Here is a 14,329-nt window from a genome sequence, read left to right on the forward strand (position 1 = left end):
AAAGGGCTCTGCAGTCCTAGCAGCTCTTAAGCATCAGAAATACATTAAAATCACCTATGAGCCTGTTAGCTTCTCTTTTATTAAAAGCAGAGCTGATTTCTGAATAATTAAAAGCAAAAGGAGCATCAAAGAATTAGAACTAGCCTCTGGAGATGTCAGATGAGGGAGGCAAGGGCAAGGGACACCCTGCTCCCATGCTTGGTGTCTGAGGCAGCTGGTCTGGGTTAAGCAGGACAAACCCAGCCCCGGCTCTCCTGCACTGCTAGCCAGTACTGTTAGGGCTCCTGGTGACCCTTAAGCCCTAGGCTTGGGAGCCTGTGTGTGCTGGGTGATCACAGATGATGACAGCCCTACTCACCACATCTCCGGGTCGTCCAGCAATGCCAGGAAAGCCTGGTTTTCCATCTGTACCCGGCATTCCCTGCCACAACAAATACACTGTCATTCTCTCAAAAGTGTATCCAGTTGCATGCAAGCAGGAGGCTGCCGCTCTTGGGAGTGACACAGATGGCTCTGGATGGGCTGACCACAGGGCAGGTCTGTGGGGCCTCCGTGGAGTCAGCATCATCTCATCAGTCCTCTGCTCCCTCCACTCCTCCTACTCTTTCCCAATTCCAGAGCAGTTTTTTTAAAAAATGCAGCTTCAACCATTCTTCTCTGCTGCTCTCACCTCCACTTAGCAAAAGGTCGGTTTCTGTTGCTTTCCCCAGGTTATTTCCACCCTTCAGTTAAGTGACTCCCAGGCTGGAGGATGAGGAGGAAGAGGCATTGTATGCACATGGGATTTGGTATATGGGGCAAAAAGTTTGATAGCCCCTGCTTTAGTTTAATGCAAGACTGTATATTGCTGCTAAGAATCTGACAGTTACTCTATTCTATGGGGAAAACAGGTTTCACTCAGTAATGACAACGCAGTTCACCCAGAGGAAAATGGATAAAAGAAGACTAAATTCTTAAAGGACCAGATAAAGAGTGAACTGCATTTTTTGCAGCTCTTTTTCTCCTTGTCATATGAAAGTGCAAAGGAAATGACACAGAACAGCCTAACAATTCATTCAAGTGACAGATTAGCCCTGCTTTGGTTTAGTAGTGGGGCTATTTTTTGTTTGTTTGCTTGTTTGGTTAGTGGGGGTTTTGGTGGTTTTTCTTTTGTTGTTGTTGTTTGGGTTGGATTTTGGGGTTTTTTTTAGAAGAAGGCTGTTTTAGTTCTTGGTTTTTCTTCTGCTTCAAGAAAATATATTTGGGCTTTTACAGTACATAGTATCATGAAAATCTAGTAGACAGACAATTCCACTTAAAGGTCAGCTCAGTAGCTGTCAAAAAGATAAGTGTAAGCTATGTCTTGGAAAACAGACAAATGAGGAGGTGGGTGAAGGATATTGTAGAGGCTTCTAAAAGCAGAAAGTGGTTAAGGACTCACACTTCTAACAGAAGAAATAGCGACCATCAAATGCAAATAGCTGGAAGAGGTTCACGGGATGTATAATTAAATTGGCAGAGCACCTTGCACCAAGGTCTTGTAAATTGTAGAAGTTTGCATGAGTTCCAGGGGAGACATCAAGTTTACTTGAAGAGATCTAATTGTGGTTCAGACACCATTTCTAGCTGAGAAAGTCCCCGACTCATAAATTGCTGGAGTCTAAGAAGTCACTTAGGAGAACTATGATGCAATACTTGGCCTTTCATAAGGCCAAATTGCACCTAAGCATCTGCTCAAACTGTGCATGCTTCTGACATAGCTGGAGACAGGATGCTAGGATAGATGGATGTGACCCAAAAAAACCCACTGAGAATTATCTAATAGTCTACAGCAGTGTCTTGAAGAACGACAGAGTTTCAAAGCATCCAAAGTCAAATGGTCTTCCCTGCAGCATTTCTGGTGTGATAGAAGAAATCCAAATTAATAGTCTGTAGGACACAAAATTCCCTCTCTTCTTATGCCTTACTACAGAAGCACCAGCATAAAAGATTTAATGCGTCCACTTCATTAAGCAATATATTCTCACTGTTATTTCTATTTTTTGCTTTTGATCAGCAAAGCATGTGGTTCAGGAATAAACACTCCATTTGTCAAAATAACTTCTGAAGCACTCTGATTTTCATTTTATAGACGAGTGCAGGATAAAAGGTGTCTCTGAATGCTAATGGGACTTAGGCACCTAAGCAACTACTGGGATTTAGGCACCTACCTGACTAGTAAAAATGGTACTTGGGACTTAAGTCTCTTCAGTGCTTGTGAAAAATTATATGTTTCTATTTGGAGCAAATGTAATGGGGCAGAGGAAATAACCTTGGACCAACAGTATTTCTCAACAGAATACTGCCATTTCAGGCATGCTGGTACCTGCAGATCAGCCTTCTACTATTACAAATGCTGAATAATTTCACCAATTGATTCTCCAAATAAAATTTAATTTGGAAGAAAAGATCCAGGATAGATGTTTTACTGTAAAATGTATCCAGAGGCATTCTTATCTCTAACTCACTCCATATTTTAAGAATATAACTCATTGCTCAAATACAAGAGGACTAAGATCTTTTTGAATCTGAGGACTGAAGAGATAGATCGATTATTTTTAACTAGCACTGTAATAACTCCACTTACAATATATGCATGTGTTTGAAACGTATTCATCACATCAACAATAATTATTACTGGAACAAGGACCGCATAACAAAGCACTTGTATGCATAATAATTAAGAAAATAACACATAGTCTCAAACAGATTAAAAAGAAGAGTTAAACAACTGTCCCGTGCATCAATGCATCAGCTTTAATTATGCTGACAAATATCATGGCAACACTCAAAATATGTAGAGCAGATGGAATTTATGGCAAGCAGAGTCCTGCTACATTGTTGTTTTTTTTAAAATAAACAAGCAGATGCTGTTAGAAGACTGTGATAATACTCTCATAAATATTCAGCAAGCAGAAGGGTAGACTCATGATCGCTTTTATCTCGTTTCCTAGAGCAACTCTTGATTTCAGTGCTATGCCAAACGCAAGTGAAGCTTTTGGTTTTGTTTTACTTATTATTATTTTATTTTACTTTATTTCATTTAATTCTGTTTTATTTTATTGTATTTTATTCTATTTTATTTTATTCTATTCTATTTTATTTTATCCCATTTTCTACAAGTCGCAGCCCCGCCCTCTGCTGGCTTAGGCCTGCAAACGGCAGGAAAGTCAGCCGGGGCTGCGGGCAGCGGCACAGCTGCAGGCAGGAGCCCGAACCCGAGCGGACCGGGGTGGTGCCAGTGCCTCCGCCCCGCCCCCCGCCGCGCGAGGCAGCGCAGCCCCGGGCCCGGCCCGGGCTCACCCGGAGCAGCAGCAGCAGCAGCAGCGCGGGGGGGGGGGGGGCAGGTCGCCGCCGGGGGCACAGGCGGCGCCCCCAGGGAAACCCCCTTTCCGAAGAGGAGAGCGAAGCAGGGAGCACGGCAGCCGCAGTGCCCGAACCTCCCTGGAGGCATTTAAAGCTCCGACAGACGAACGCATTGCTGATGCGGTCTGGGCCTGGCGGTAACGCCGCTTGGGGGGCGGTGCTGGGCTAGGTGACCTCTGGAGGTCCTTCCAGCCACCGCTTCTATAATCTTGCACCTCCCGAGCGGTCTGGAGGAGCCTGGCTGCCGGTGGTGAACAGGTTCTAGCACAGAAACAGGCGACAGCAGTAGTCTCTGTGCTGGGCACCGGGCTGGGGTCCCGCACGGCCCCCGAGCTCTCCGCGGGGCGCAGCCGGGACTGGGCGCAGACCGCAGACCGCAGACCCGTGCCGTGGGGAGGGCTCCGGGGGGCAGTGCGAGCCTCACCGGGAGAGGAAGGAGCTGGGGGGCATGTGGGACTTAGTTTTTTATATAAGCTTTGCTGATACTCTTTTTGTCCTGGCGAAAAGGTAGACGGTCGCACAAAGCACCATGGCGTCATGCACCTGGGGATTTAAAATACAATTTAAACCATATTTTAAACAGAAGTTACACTGGCTCCTGACAAACGCAATTCCACTGAGAAAGGGTTCTGATTTTTCCAGATAAGCCTCCCTGGGCTTTAATATGCTGACAGAGCAAGAAATATTCATTATTGACTGAGTGCATTAAGAGAAAGAAACAACTGAAGTTTTAGATCAAGTTAAATGAATTCCCCACCTTTGAACCTGGTGGACCAATGTTGCCTCTTTCCCCCTGAAACAGAGACACAGCAGGGCTCAAATATCAAACTGAACAGTCATTACAAGGATTTAAAACAAGTATGTTACTTTCCTTACAAAAAAGGGGACTGAATGGAGTAAAATGATTAGCAAAAACAGGGCATATTTTTGGTAAAGTGATGCTTAGCATGCATTTGTGAATTGGTTCTGTGGGCTTAACCTCCCACTTCCTACCCACACCTTAGAGTTTCTGGTCACCACACATAGTTTTTGCCAAGCATCTACCAAGCCACGTACCCGAACCTTCGTTTTGGTGTCTGAAACCAGCACATGGTAACATTCCCCAGATCTACCAATGCCAGAACAATCTTGTGCCTCCACAAATGACCCACCATCTTCCTTCAACACAGTTAACTCAGCTTCCCACAGACCACTGCTCTCCCCATCCACTCAGCCACAGAGCCATACCATGAGCAATGTACTGAGTACTGCACTGTTCCACCTTTGGGACTAATTCTGCACTACTCTGGCTCTGAGCAGACATGATTCCTTGATTTCATTATAGACTGAGAACATGCAATTTAGTTTATTTCATTTGAGATGGAGAATATAAACAGGCCATTGCCTTAAATGTTGTTTATGCTTATTGTCTTTTAGGAGTGCTTATACTCATGAATGCATGAATACTGTAGACTGGTTTTTACCGGAAACAGTTTTTCATGATAATAAAAGTGAGAGCAGAATTTGGATCTGTACTTACTTGCTAGGAAAGAGAGAAAACCTCAGTTACAGCAGGCCTTCTTTTCACAGATCTACTAGCTAGGATATTTGTAGGATGAAGGATGCATGAAACATAACTATACCTTAAACTCATGATGCATTAGCTCTTGGGTTTTGAAAGTGGGCGGTGGTTGTATTTTGCCACTGTTGCCTAGTGGAGTCATTTATAACCATGAAAAGTGGGTGTAAAATTCATTCCCATGAGAATGATAGTGTATTATAACCACTTTATATTAATTTTGCTCTAGTGTACCTGATTTTGTAAGATGTCAGGCAATAGTATGTTCCTTTCTCTGCCTTCGTGATCTTTGGGATGAATGACTTAAGATTAAACAACTAAACTCTTAGTGTAGGCGGCAGTGAAGCCTCTTGGCCAAGGTCTGTGACTATCTTTTCAGTCCCAGTCCAGTTCTTAAATGCTAGGAATCATGCTACCTCCATTTCAGAAATCTTTGTGAGACTTGTTTTCACAATATTTTAGAAACAAAATTTCTAATTAAGGGCAGAGAATAATTTTTTAACAAAAAAAATATGTATTTTTGGCATGGAAACTCAGCACCTACTCCTGTCCATAGAGCAGCATGATGTGAGAGCACATCTATTCTAGCCAGTCCTTTGCAGTATAGTTCACTAACACATGCTGTGCAACCACGTGATTTTTTCGCTGCCAAGGAATGTTGTCCTCCATCGTTAACAGCAGTAGTACCCAATGAAGGGCCTTTTTTCAGCCCTATAAGCTGAGCTCTACAGACTAGACGTAAGGGACTGGGCAGATCTTGGATTGCTGCTGTTCTCTGACACAGATGCATGCTGGAATGTGCTGGTCAGTGACCAGTGCTGTGTCTGTTTGAGTGTAAATTTTAGGAAAAGAGGATGGGGGCCCCCGCCTATTGGTTTCCATTTCCTGTTCTCTCAACGTTGCTGTCAGTTCCCAGGGCAATGAAGACTTCACATTTCTGCAACTCCACATTTAGGGAGCTTGAAAAGTGTTGTCATGCTGTACTATTAACCTGACTGGTACCTGAGTTTTACGCAGGAATAGAAAGAGCCTCCTCCTGCCTAAGGCCCCATTCTGCGAATCTGACCTTTCTTCCTATGGTTTTTCATCTCTCCGCTTCTTCCTCATGGGTTACTTAACCAACAGTGGCACCAAAGAGGTAAAATTCAGTCACCACTGAGCTCAAACCAAAACCAAGGCAAAGCAGTCATGACATCCCCCTTCTTCCCCCCAGCACCTCCCAGAATGTTTTCTTATCACTTTCTGGGATCATGCCTGAAGGCCTCTTCCTGCAGGTTTCTCTTTCAACAGCATACATGTAATCTCTTGGAAACCAGAGTCATGTATAAATGAGTAACAAACTACCAAATGTCCTAAAAAAATTAAACAAAAATGCCATGCTACACCAAGTGCCCTGGAATGTAATGGCCCAGCTGGAATTTAATAAATGTTACAGTGTGGATGTGAAATAACTCTATTAATAAACATTCTGGGTGGATACCCAGGGTAAATGGGAACAAAATTTGTCCTATCCTTAGTTGGTATGCAAATGTTAAACAAAAGCTGTTTTGTTAAGGCAAATGCTGGGAATATAGAAATAAAAAACATATGCCAAAGCAAAATAGGTTAGTTTTCAAGTGTTCCTTGTTACATAGAGTACCTTTGGTCCTAATGGCCCATGCTGTCCATGTCTTCCTGCAGAACCCTACAAAATTACACTGAATTTACTGGTAAATCCATGTAGCATTTCATAATATGTTTCTCAGAAAAAAACCTAATTCATAACCACAATTGTTACAAAACCAATGCTGGAGACCAGTAGTATCAAGAGAGAGTAATAAAATGCAAGCATTTTTTTTTTCTAACAAATACTGCCTTGCTCCACATTATCGTGCAACAATCTAAAGATTTTTTTTTCCTACAAATATATAATATTGTCACTGCTTGCTATACATAATTTTAGAAAATATTAGAAATAAAGTTGTTCAACTGCATTTGTTGCAAGGGATTGCTTTCAATTGCTTACAATTTTTGTAATTTGCCTCCTTGGCTAAAATGAAGATATGTTACTAGTTTGGAGGCAACACAGCATTGTCTTGCCAGTTCAAGTTTAAAAGTAGCTTGAAACAAACATTTGGGCATGCAAATTCCTCTCCTGCCTCAGTCATAAAGTACCATTGTGACTCTTTTGATGGTAAAATGAACACCACTTTGTTATTGATCATTTTAAAAAGCTGAATGAAAAAAAAAGTTTTCAACAAAATGACTGAGTTGTCTTCATTGAGAATATGAAAACAAGATACTAATAAACCAAACACCAACAAAACTTTACACTGATCTGTGGAAGAAAGAGAATCGAAATCTTGGAAATGATTGCTGAGCCTACAGGCAAAATAAAACTGATACTTTTCATTCAAAACATAGCTACTACTTTCTCATAGGAAAGTAATAAAAAATTCAAGAGATACAAATTTAGTGCAGATAAATGTAATTTATGTCCTAGCAGCTGCTTTGAGTTACAGCCCTCTTAGAAGAAGATGCTCACAATCAAGAACCTCTGGAGTTGTCATAGGGTGTAAGTGGCTCATAATACTTTTCATGCAGTACAAGTAAGAATGTAGAATCATTTTCATGATTACAGGGCAGTTTTTATGTGCCTCATGTTCTGAGTCAAGCTTTGTGGAGTGACTAAGCAGTAATAGGAAAACAAAATTCCAGGATTTTGTTCAGCTGCAGAAAGACATTTTTGCAGTGTTCATAGATGAGTGACTTGGAAACAATGCCTGTTATAAAACCAAAACTGAGAGTAAGGCGGCCCTTTACACTGCTCAGAATGGGCAATTTTGGCACTGGTTTTGGACATCTCATTTTGGACACTAGCTTGCTTCATCTAACAAATTCTATTCTTATTTTTGTAACTGTATTTTTTGTGCCACTTTTTTAGTATCTAGGAAAAGATGTAAGAGCGGGCAAAGGCCTCCAAGCTATTAAACTGAGTCAGCTGTAACTTCAGTGACTCACAACTTTAAGCCAGCATGGTAAAGAGCTTCTCAAACTTGCTCCTGTCTCCCGTGTTCAGTTTGTTCCTGATGATTCATGGAAACACAAGAAACAGGGTTGGGCAGGGCCTCTGGAGGCCACCTAACCCAGTCACCCCCTTGAAGCAGAACCATCACCAGCTCCCAGTCAGGTCAGTCATGTCTCTGTCCAGCAAAGTCTTGAAAACTTCTGAGAACAGAGATTCCACAGCCTCCCTGGGCACATCACCCTGGTTCTGCACTAACCTCCTAGTGAACAGGTCTCCTAAGGTTTTGCCTGAACATCTCAAGCTGCAAATTGTGACCCCTGTCCCTTGTTGCACTGTCTGGCACTGCAAGGAACAGTTTTGCTTCATCATATTTGCAGCTGCCCCTCAAAGACTTGCAAGCAGCTATCAGATCATGCCCTTGTCTCCTTTCGGCCAGACCGAGCCACCTGAGCTCCTTCAAGCCTCTCCTCAGTGGTCACGCACGCAAGGGCCATGCCAGCTGCACAGCTTTCTGCTGGGCTGTCTCTGGCTTCTCCACATCCTTCTTGAAGTGGGGTACAAAAACCAAAAAGGATTCTGTATGTCAATGCAGCCTCACGAGCCCTGAGTAAAGGGTTATAATAACCACCCTGTACCTGTTGGCAACGCCCTTTCTGATGTGCTCCAGTGCCTGGTCTGCCTCATTTGCAGCAATGCTGCGCTGCGGCCTAGCATTCAGTCTGGCCACAGTCAGCAGCAGCAGCACTTTCTCAAACTTGAGCACCAAAGCTTATTCTGTTAATGCTAGGCTTTGAAAGTCTGTTTCTTTTGGAGTGAACAGAGGGCCAGACTTCTGAAGCCCAAACTAGAACAATGCCGACGGCTCTGGGAGGAACACTGGGCAATTGCCTGCTTTGGGGAAGGCATTATAGGCTGCAGTTTTGATGTAATTGCTTAGAATGAAGACAAATCTAAATGATCTGGTAAGTCCTGACGCATTGTATTCCTATATACCATATTTGGTGTTTTAAAGTGGCCCATACAAGCAAAAATCTCCCAAGACACGGTGACGGAGGAAAAAATATCCCTTCTTCTGGGACATTGCTCCCACACTATTGGGAACATTTTTTTAATTTAAAAATGGTATTTCAGATTATGCACATTTGACTATCAGACTATAACATTTCAGCTTCATTAGTATATATAATTCATCTTCATATAGAAGAAGGGCATCTGTTAGGGTAGAACAAGAAATACGAAACCACCTATTTCATCCTTTAATCTCTCAAAAATATACTGGAAGAGAATGTAAAAATCATCAGCTAACAAGGTATCAGAGAAATATAATGCAAATTCTTTGGAGAACACAGGTATTGTAATGTCATTCTAGAAAACCTGAATCCAGTGCAGTGACTCCAAATCTATAGCTGACTGGGGCTATGTATTTCACAAAAGCAGAGAGGACGCTTTTGTTTTTGAAAAAAAAACCAAACAAAACACCCCAACAACAAACAGCACTCCCCTCCCCAAGAACATCTACTTACCTTTGGCCCTCTTAATCCTGGAATGCTGGATTCACTTAACAGGCTAATGGTACCTGATCCTTCCATGTCCTAATGGAAGAGAAAAGATGCTACAGAATTTAAGAATTTATCTTTTTTTTTTTTTTTTTTCTGTCTCTTTATTCCCTCAACTGTTCTGTTTTCTGGAGTCCTGTAAAAAAATATTAAAAGATACTGAACAGAAATATTTTTATCTTTTCTCATTAACCTTTTTTTGACCAATTCTTGATGTTCTGGAGATAGGCTCCACTCAAATGTGATAAGGGCGTGTTGATCTTCCTTACAGAAACCCTGGCCTTTACAGTCTTGCCAGTTTGACACCATTTCTCCAGCTCTTCAGGCTGGACAGTGTCAGGCAGAAGTGAGATGGCATCACTGTTTTAGGCACGTGCTATGTTTAAGCATGCTGTAGCAGTAATTTTCTGTTTAGCATTTACCTGCCACCTGGCTACTGACATACTGTGACAATGAGTAAGGGTTACGTATACTGATTTAAGGCAAGGAGAACTTGCAGGCAGTTTCTTAAGAGCAGCAATCATTATTCAAAAAGAAAGGTCCTTCACAATTATCACAGTTTAATGTTGAAACCCTTCCTAAAATACAGTGTACTGAAATGAAATTGAGCAGAAAAAAAAAATGTTCTATCACAAAATTGCAGAATTAATTATGTGGTAGGGATCTCAGAGGCTACTTAGTCCAACCTGCCATTGAAAGCAGCATCAACACTGGATTCAAATCAGGGTGCTCAGGGCTTTGTCCCCTCAGGTCTTGGGACCTTCAAGAGACAGAGTTCTGCAGCCACAGCAAGCACCTGTTCCAACATTTGGCTGTTGTCAAAGTGAAAAATATTTCACTTCTATGAATTCAGGACCTCCTCTGTTTCAATTTAGGACTGTTGTTGCTCATCACTCTGTGCACCACTGTAAAGATCCTGGCCATGTGTCTTCTCAATAACCTCCTTTTAGGTATCAGAAGGCTGCTAAAATGCTTGAGCCTTCTCCAAACCAAGCTCAGTTCCCTCAGTCTTTCCCCCAGGTCATGTGCTCCAGCCCACTGACTATTGTCGTGGCTTTCTGCTGACTTCAGAAAGGTGTCTGTGAAGTGGAAGACCTTGAGAGCAGCATTCATATTTCCTGTGGAGATTTTGTAGGGGTTTTAAAGGACACTACACAGAAAGCAGCAATCTCTCTCCAGCTCTCACTGTTCTGACCACGATATTCCAAATCCATGGCAGAACCAGGAGCTCCCAGTGCCAAAGCAGCCAAAGCAATAAAACTGCAGGCTGCCACAATTATCTGTTTTACCCTGACCCCCACCACAGCCACATGTTCCTACCCCTTGCCTTATGCCTAATCTAGAACTCGTCAGACTGTGCTTCAAACCGTCTGGATGAACCATGTCAGCAGGGAACTGTTTGCTTGCTTTTAGCTGCAGTTTTAAATGCAGCTATGCTGGCTTAATTGTTTCCTTTTCTGAAAAGGGAAAAATCTTGACCTTTGTTTGCTCTGCTTCCCTGCTCACAGCCATACAGGCTTCATTTTCACCCTCTGTGCACTGTTAAATCCTCTCACTTTCCCGTGAGCCACTTTATATCACTAAAATGGCAGAAAATACATTACTTTTTGGGGGTGGGATGGTTCTCTAAAGTTTTAATAAATTAAATTGGCTTGTGGAAGGATTGATGGAACACTGGATGTCAGTGCATGTGAAGGGCAGGCATGTGCCAGGAACGGCTGCAGATGGGAGGAAGAGCAGGAGCAAAGCAGAATCTACACCTCTTGGTGGCAACGAGCCCTTGTGTCAGCTTATCCTGATTAGAGGACCCACACTCCTCGCCTGCTTAGCTATCTGCTAGTTACTGACTGGAAATGGCTCAGATTACCATAGGTCTGATGTACCTTTGTGATGCTATAAGGGAAAGGAAGACCAATGAGATCAGTTTAAGCTGCTATGGAATAACAACCTAGCGCCAAAGTCTGGAAAACATCAACTGATCTGACTGCAGTGAAAAAGATAGACCTCATTCTTTTGCCCTTTTCCACCAGCTCCACGAGAGCAAGAACAGGAGAAGCAGAAGGAGCACATGGCTGGAATCAGGTCTTTCCTTTAGGGGACCAAGGTGGGAGACGCTGAGTCATCAGGTGGCCTCAAGTCCTTTTATGCAGCTTCACCTGAGACTGAATGTTACTCAGGCTTTCGTTGTGCCCCTCTATCAGCTGCCAGTATATCAAATATAAACAGAAAATCTGCTGATATTCTGTTTATCCTGTTTAACCAAACACTCGTTACTTAGGGTAAACCACAAGCTGTGTTTCTGGGTCCTTCTTTCCCTTGCCTCCACTGTGCCAATTTATTTTTCCCTTTAGAAGAGCACTTGATGCCTGCTTTATATAACACACCATCGCTTTTGACATCTGCATGTTTTTAATGGGTTTACCAGGTACCTTCTGCAGCTCAAACTGTTCTTTTGGCAAGCATAAGTGCCAGCAAACCCCATGCCATTTGGTTTTTGCACATAGCTGATCACAGATGCTAACAAGTGCTAACAGGAATGCTTTACAGAAGCAGCCTTACAGCAACAAACAGACTGCCAAGCAAAAGGTAGTGCTGCCCCATTGAACCAGCAGACCACAGCGCTGCCTTAGCAGATGGCAGGGGTGGGCATGCAAAAGATCAGCTAAACTAGCAAGTCTGTTAACAGTAGTATTCCCCTCTCAGGGAAATGACAGCCATGCCAGTTCTGTTTGGACTAGATGAAGTTCAAGATGAAGCCAGTCAAGATAGTGTTGCGCAGTCAGAGCTGGGATCCTTCTGTGTCTGTGTCTATAAAAGTGGGGACTTCCAGTTTTCATCTCTCCTGATCATCTGCTAACTTGGCTCCTCTGAGACTTAGGTGTCAGAGGTGGCAGAGTCTGGTCCTAAGCACCTACCTGCAGGGAAGCTCTTTGGTGTCAAAGAGAGGCAAAGCTGGCTTCCACTCAAATGGTGTGAATGGGGAAGAGTGGAGTCTCTCTTAACACTGGCTCCTCAAGGGTCACAGAAGATGGCTGTAAGTCAGAGAAGCCATCATCCTGGGCTAAAACTCAGACCAGGCCTAAGGACGAAGATGTGGCTTGCTGGTAGTTCTTATCTCATCCTGAGACGAGTGCATATTTATTCAGGTGAGACTCTGTACCAGCCTTTATAGCACACCTAAGTTAAGAGAAGGGAGTATTTGTACGCTTAGGCTTTGTGCTGTTCCTCACTAACAATTGCCATGCTGGCAACTAAGAACTTGCTGGAGAGAGTTTTTTGTCCACTGACATCCACTGACAGCAGTGAAATTATTAACCAGTAGTGTATATAGTACAACATTAGTCAGGCATCAGAAATCAGAATATGTCTCTAAACAAGTATTAGTGGTCACCTCTGCATCTGGAGTACTTAAAGTGTCTCTGGAGTGGAAATACAAAAGGGGTATTTCTAGAGGAAATACAAAAGGGGTAGTCTAGATGCGAGAAGAAATGTGTGAGTAAACTGGTGTCTTTTAAACACCACCACTTCACTGCAGCTGTTCTGCAGATGGCCAGTAGCTTTGGTCAAACATTGCTTAATGCTCTGATGAAACTGCCCTCGGTTTCTATGCAAAATTGTATTATATCCCATGATATACAAAAAGGAGAACTCTGGAAAGACTTTCCTGAGCCAAACAGCTAAATTAGAAATGAAAAATGCCTGGAAAAAGAAAAAAAGGGAAGACTCATATGTGAATACTGATGTAGGCAATTTGTCAGCCTCTCTTCCCAAAGATGTTAATTGGAGTAGCTCTAGCTCTTGATCTTGAGTGTGCTCCCCTTGCCTTTCTGTATGCGAAGCCACTTTCTGCTCCAAAGAAATAATCTAAATGAGTTCTCAAATGACACATAAAACTCAGCTTGAGTTGGCCAGATCTTGTATTTTAAAGTGCTCAGGATATTAATTTCAGGAGTAGAAAGAGTAGCATCTACCCTTTTTTTTTTTTTTATAATAGAACCTTTTTATTGTGAGTAGAACGGACCGTGAGGTCAGATGTCCAACATCTGTCTCTGTATTTACACATTACATATGTGACTTGCCTTAACTAAATTTGTGGCTTCAAGAATGACAGCGTAAGTCATACCTTAAGGGGGACCTGCAGTTCAGTTTTAAAGAATACTGGCAGGTCTGTATGTATATTTAGATCATTGCGCTAAATTATTTAAATGAAAAGAAAGTGCTAAGGAAGTTTTCCCTGGTCATATAGTATTTGAGTATTTATATTAGCAATTATATAAGCATCAAAAATAGCACCTGTTACTACCAAATAGTTACATGAAAATTGCCCAAAGAACTCTATTACTTCCATGGTCTAAGCATGGCCAATTATATGGTCAAATGTAAAAGGCATTGTAGGCTACTCCTAGGCAAATTTCAGTCTAGAGCAAATGACTTTATCTGTCATCAATTCAGCCTTAAATAGCTGTAAAATATACAGGTGATAATGCTGCCCCTCCCCTGAAGGAAGCAGATCCATAGCTACAACAAACCCCATAATAGCAAAATACCTCAAATCCCATATTGTAGCTTAGTCCTGGAGGCCCAGGAGGTCCAGGAGGCCCAGGGGATCCAGGAGGTCCTGGAGGTCCAGGTTTCCCAGGAGACCCAACAGCTCCAGCTTCTCCTTTGAGGCCTATTGATCCAGGGACTCCAGTATCACCCTAAAATAAAAGGTCAGTCTATTGGTATACTGAACATGCCTAAGTAGATGCAAGTAAGTATAATCATAGAATCATGGAATGGGTTGGGTTGGAAGAGACCTTAAAGACCATCTAGTTCTGTCCT

The 14,329-nt window shown here is 42.6% G+C and overlaps 1 protein-coding gene across 6 annotated transcripts in view; it reads right to left on the reverse strand.

Annotated features, from left to right (window-relative positions):
* LOC119144723 (collagen alpha-1(XV) chain-like) overlaps positions 1–14,329 on the reverse strand; it is a 136,796-nt gene that overhangs the window by 51,124 nt on the left and 71,343 nt on the right. For all 6 annotated transcript variants that reach the window (XM_037380424.1, XM_037380426.1, XM_037380425.1 and 3 more), the window contains exons 15-19: positions 14,053–14,205; positions 9,473–9,541; positions 6,582–6,626; positions 4,142–4,177; positions 359–421 (exon numbers count right to left, since the gene is read on the reverse strand). In XM_037380424.1, coding sequence (XP_037236321.1) covers positions 359–421; positions 4,142–4,177; positions 6,582–6,626; positions 9,473–9,541; positions 14,053–14,205 — 366 coding nt within the window. The remainder of the gene's footprint in view (positions 1–358; positions 422–4,141; positions 4,178–6,581; positions 6,627–9,472; positions 9,542–14,052; positions 14,206–14,329) is intronic.

Source organism: Falco rusticolus, chromosome 3 (genome assembly GCF_015220075.1).
Source record: "Falco rusticolus isolate bFalRus1 chromosome 3, bFalRus1.pri, whole genome shotgun sequence".
Classification (NCBI taxonomy): Eukaryota; Metazoa; Chordata; class Aves; order Falconiformes; family Falconidae; genus Falco; species Falco rusticolus.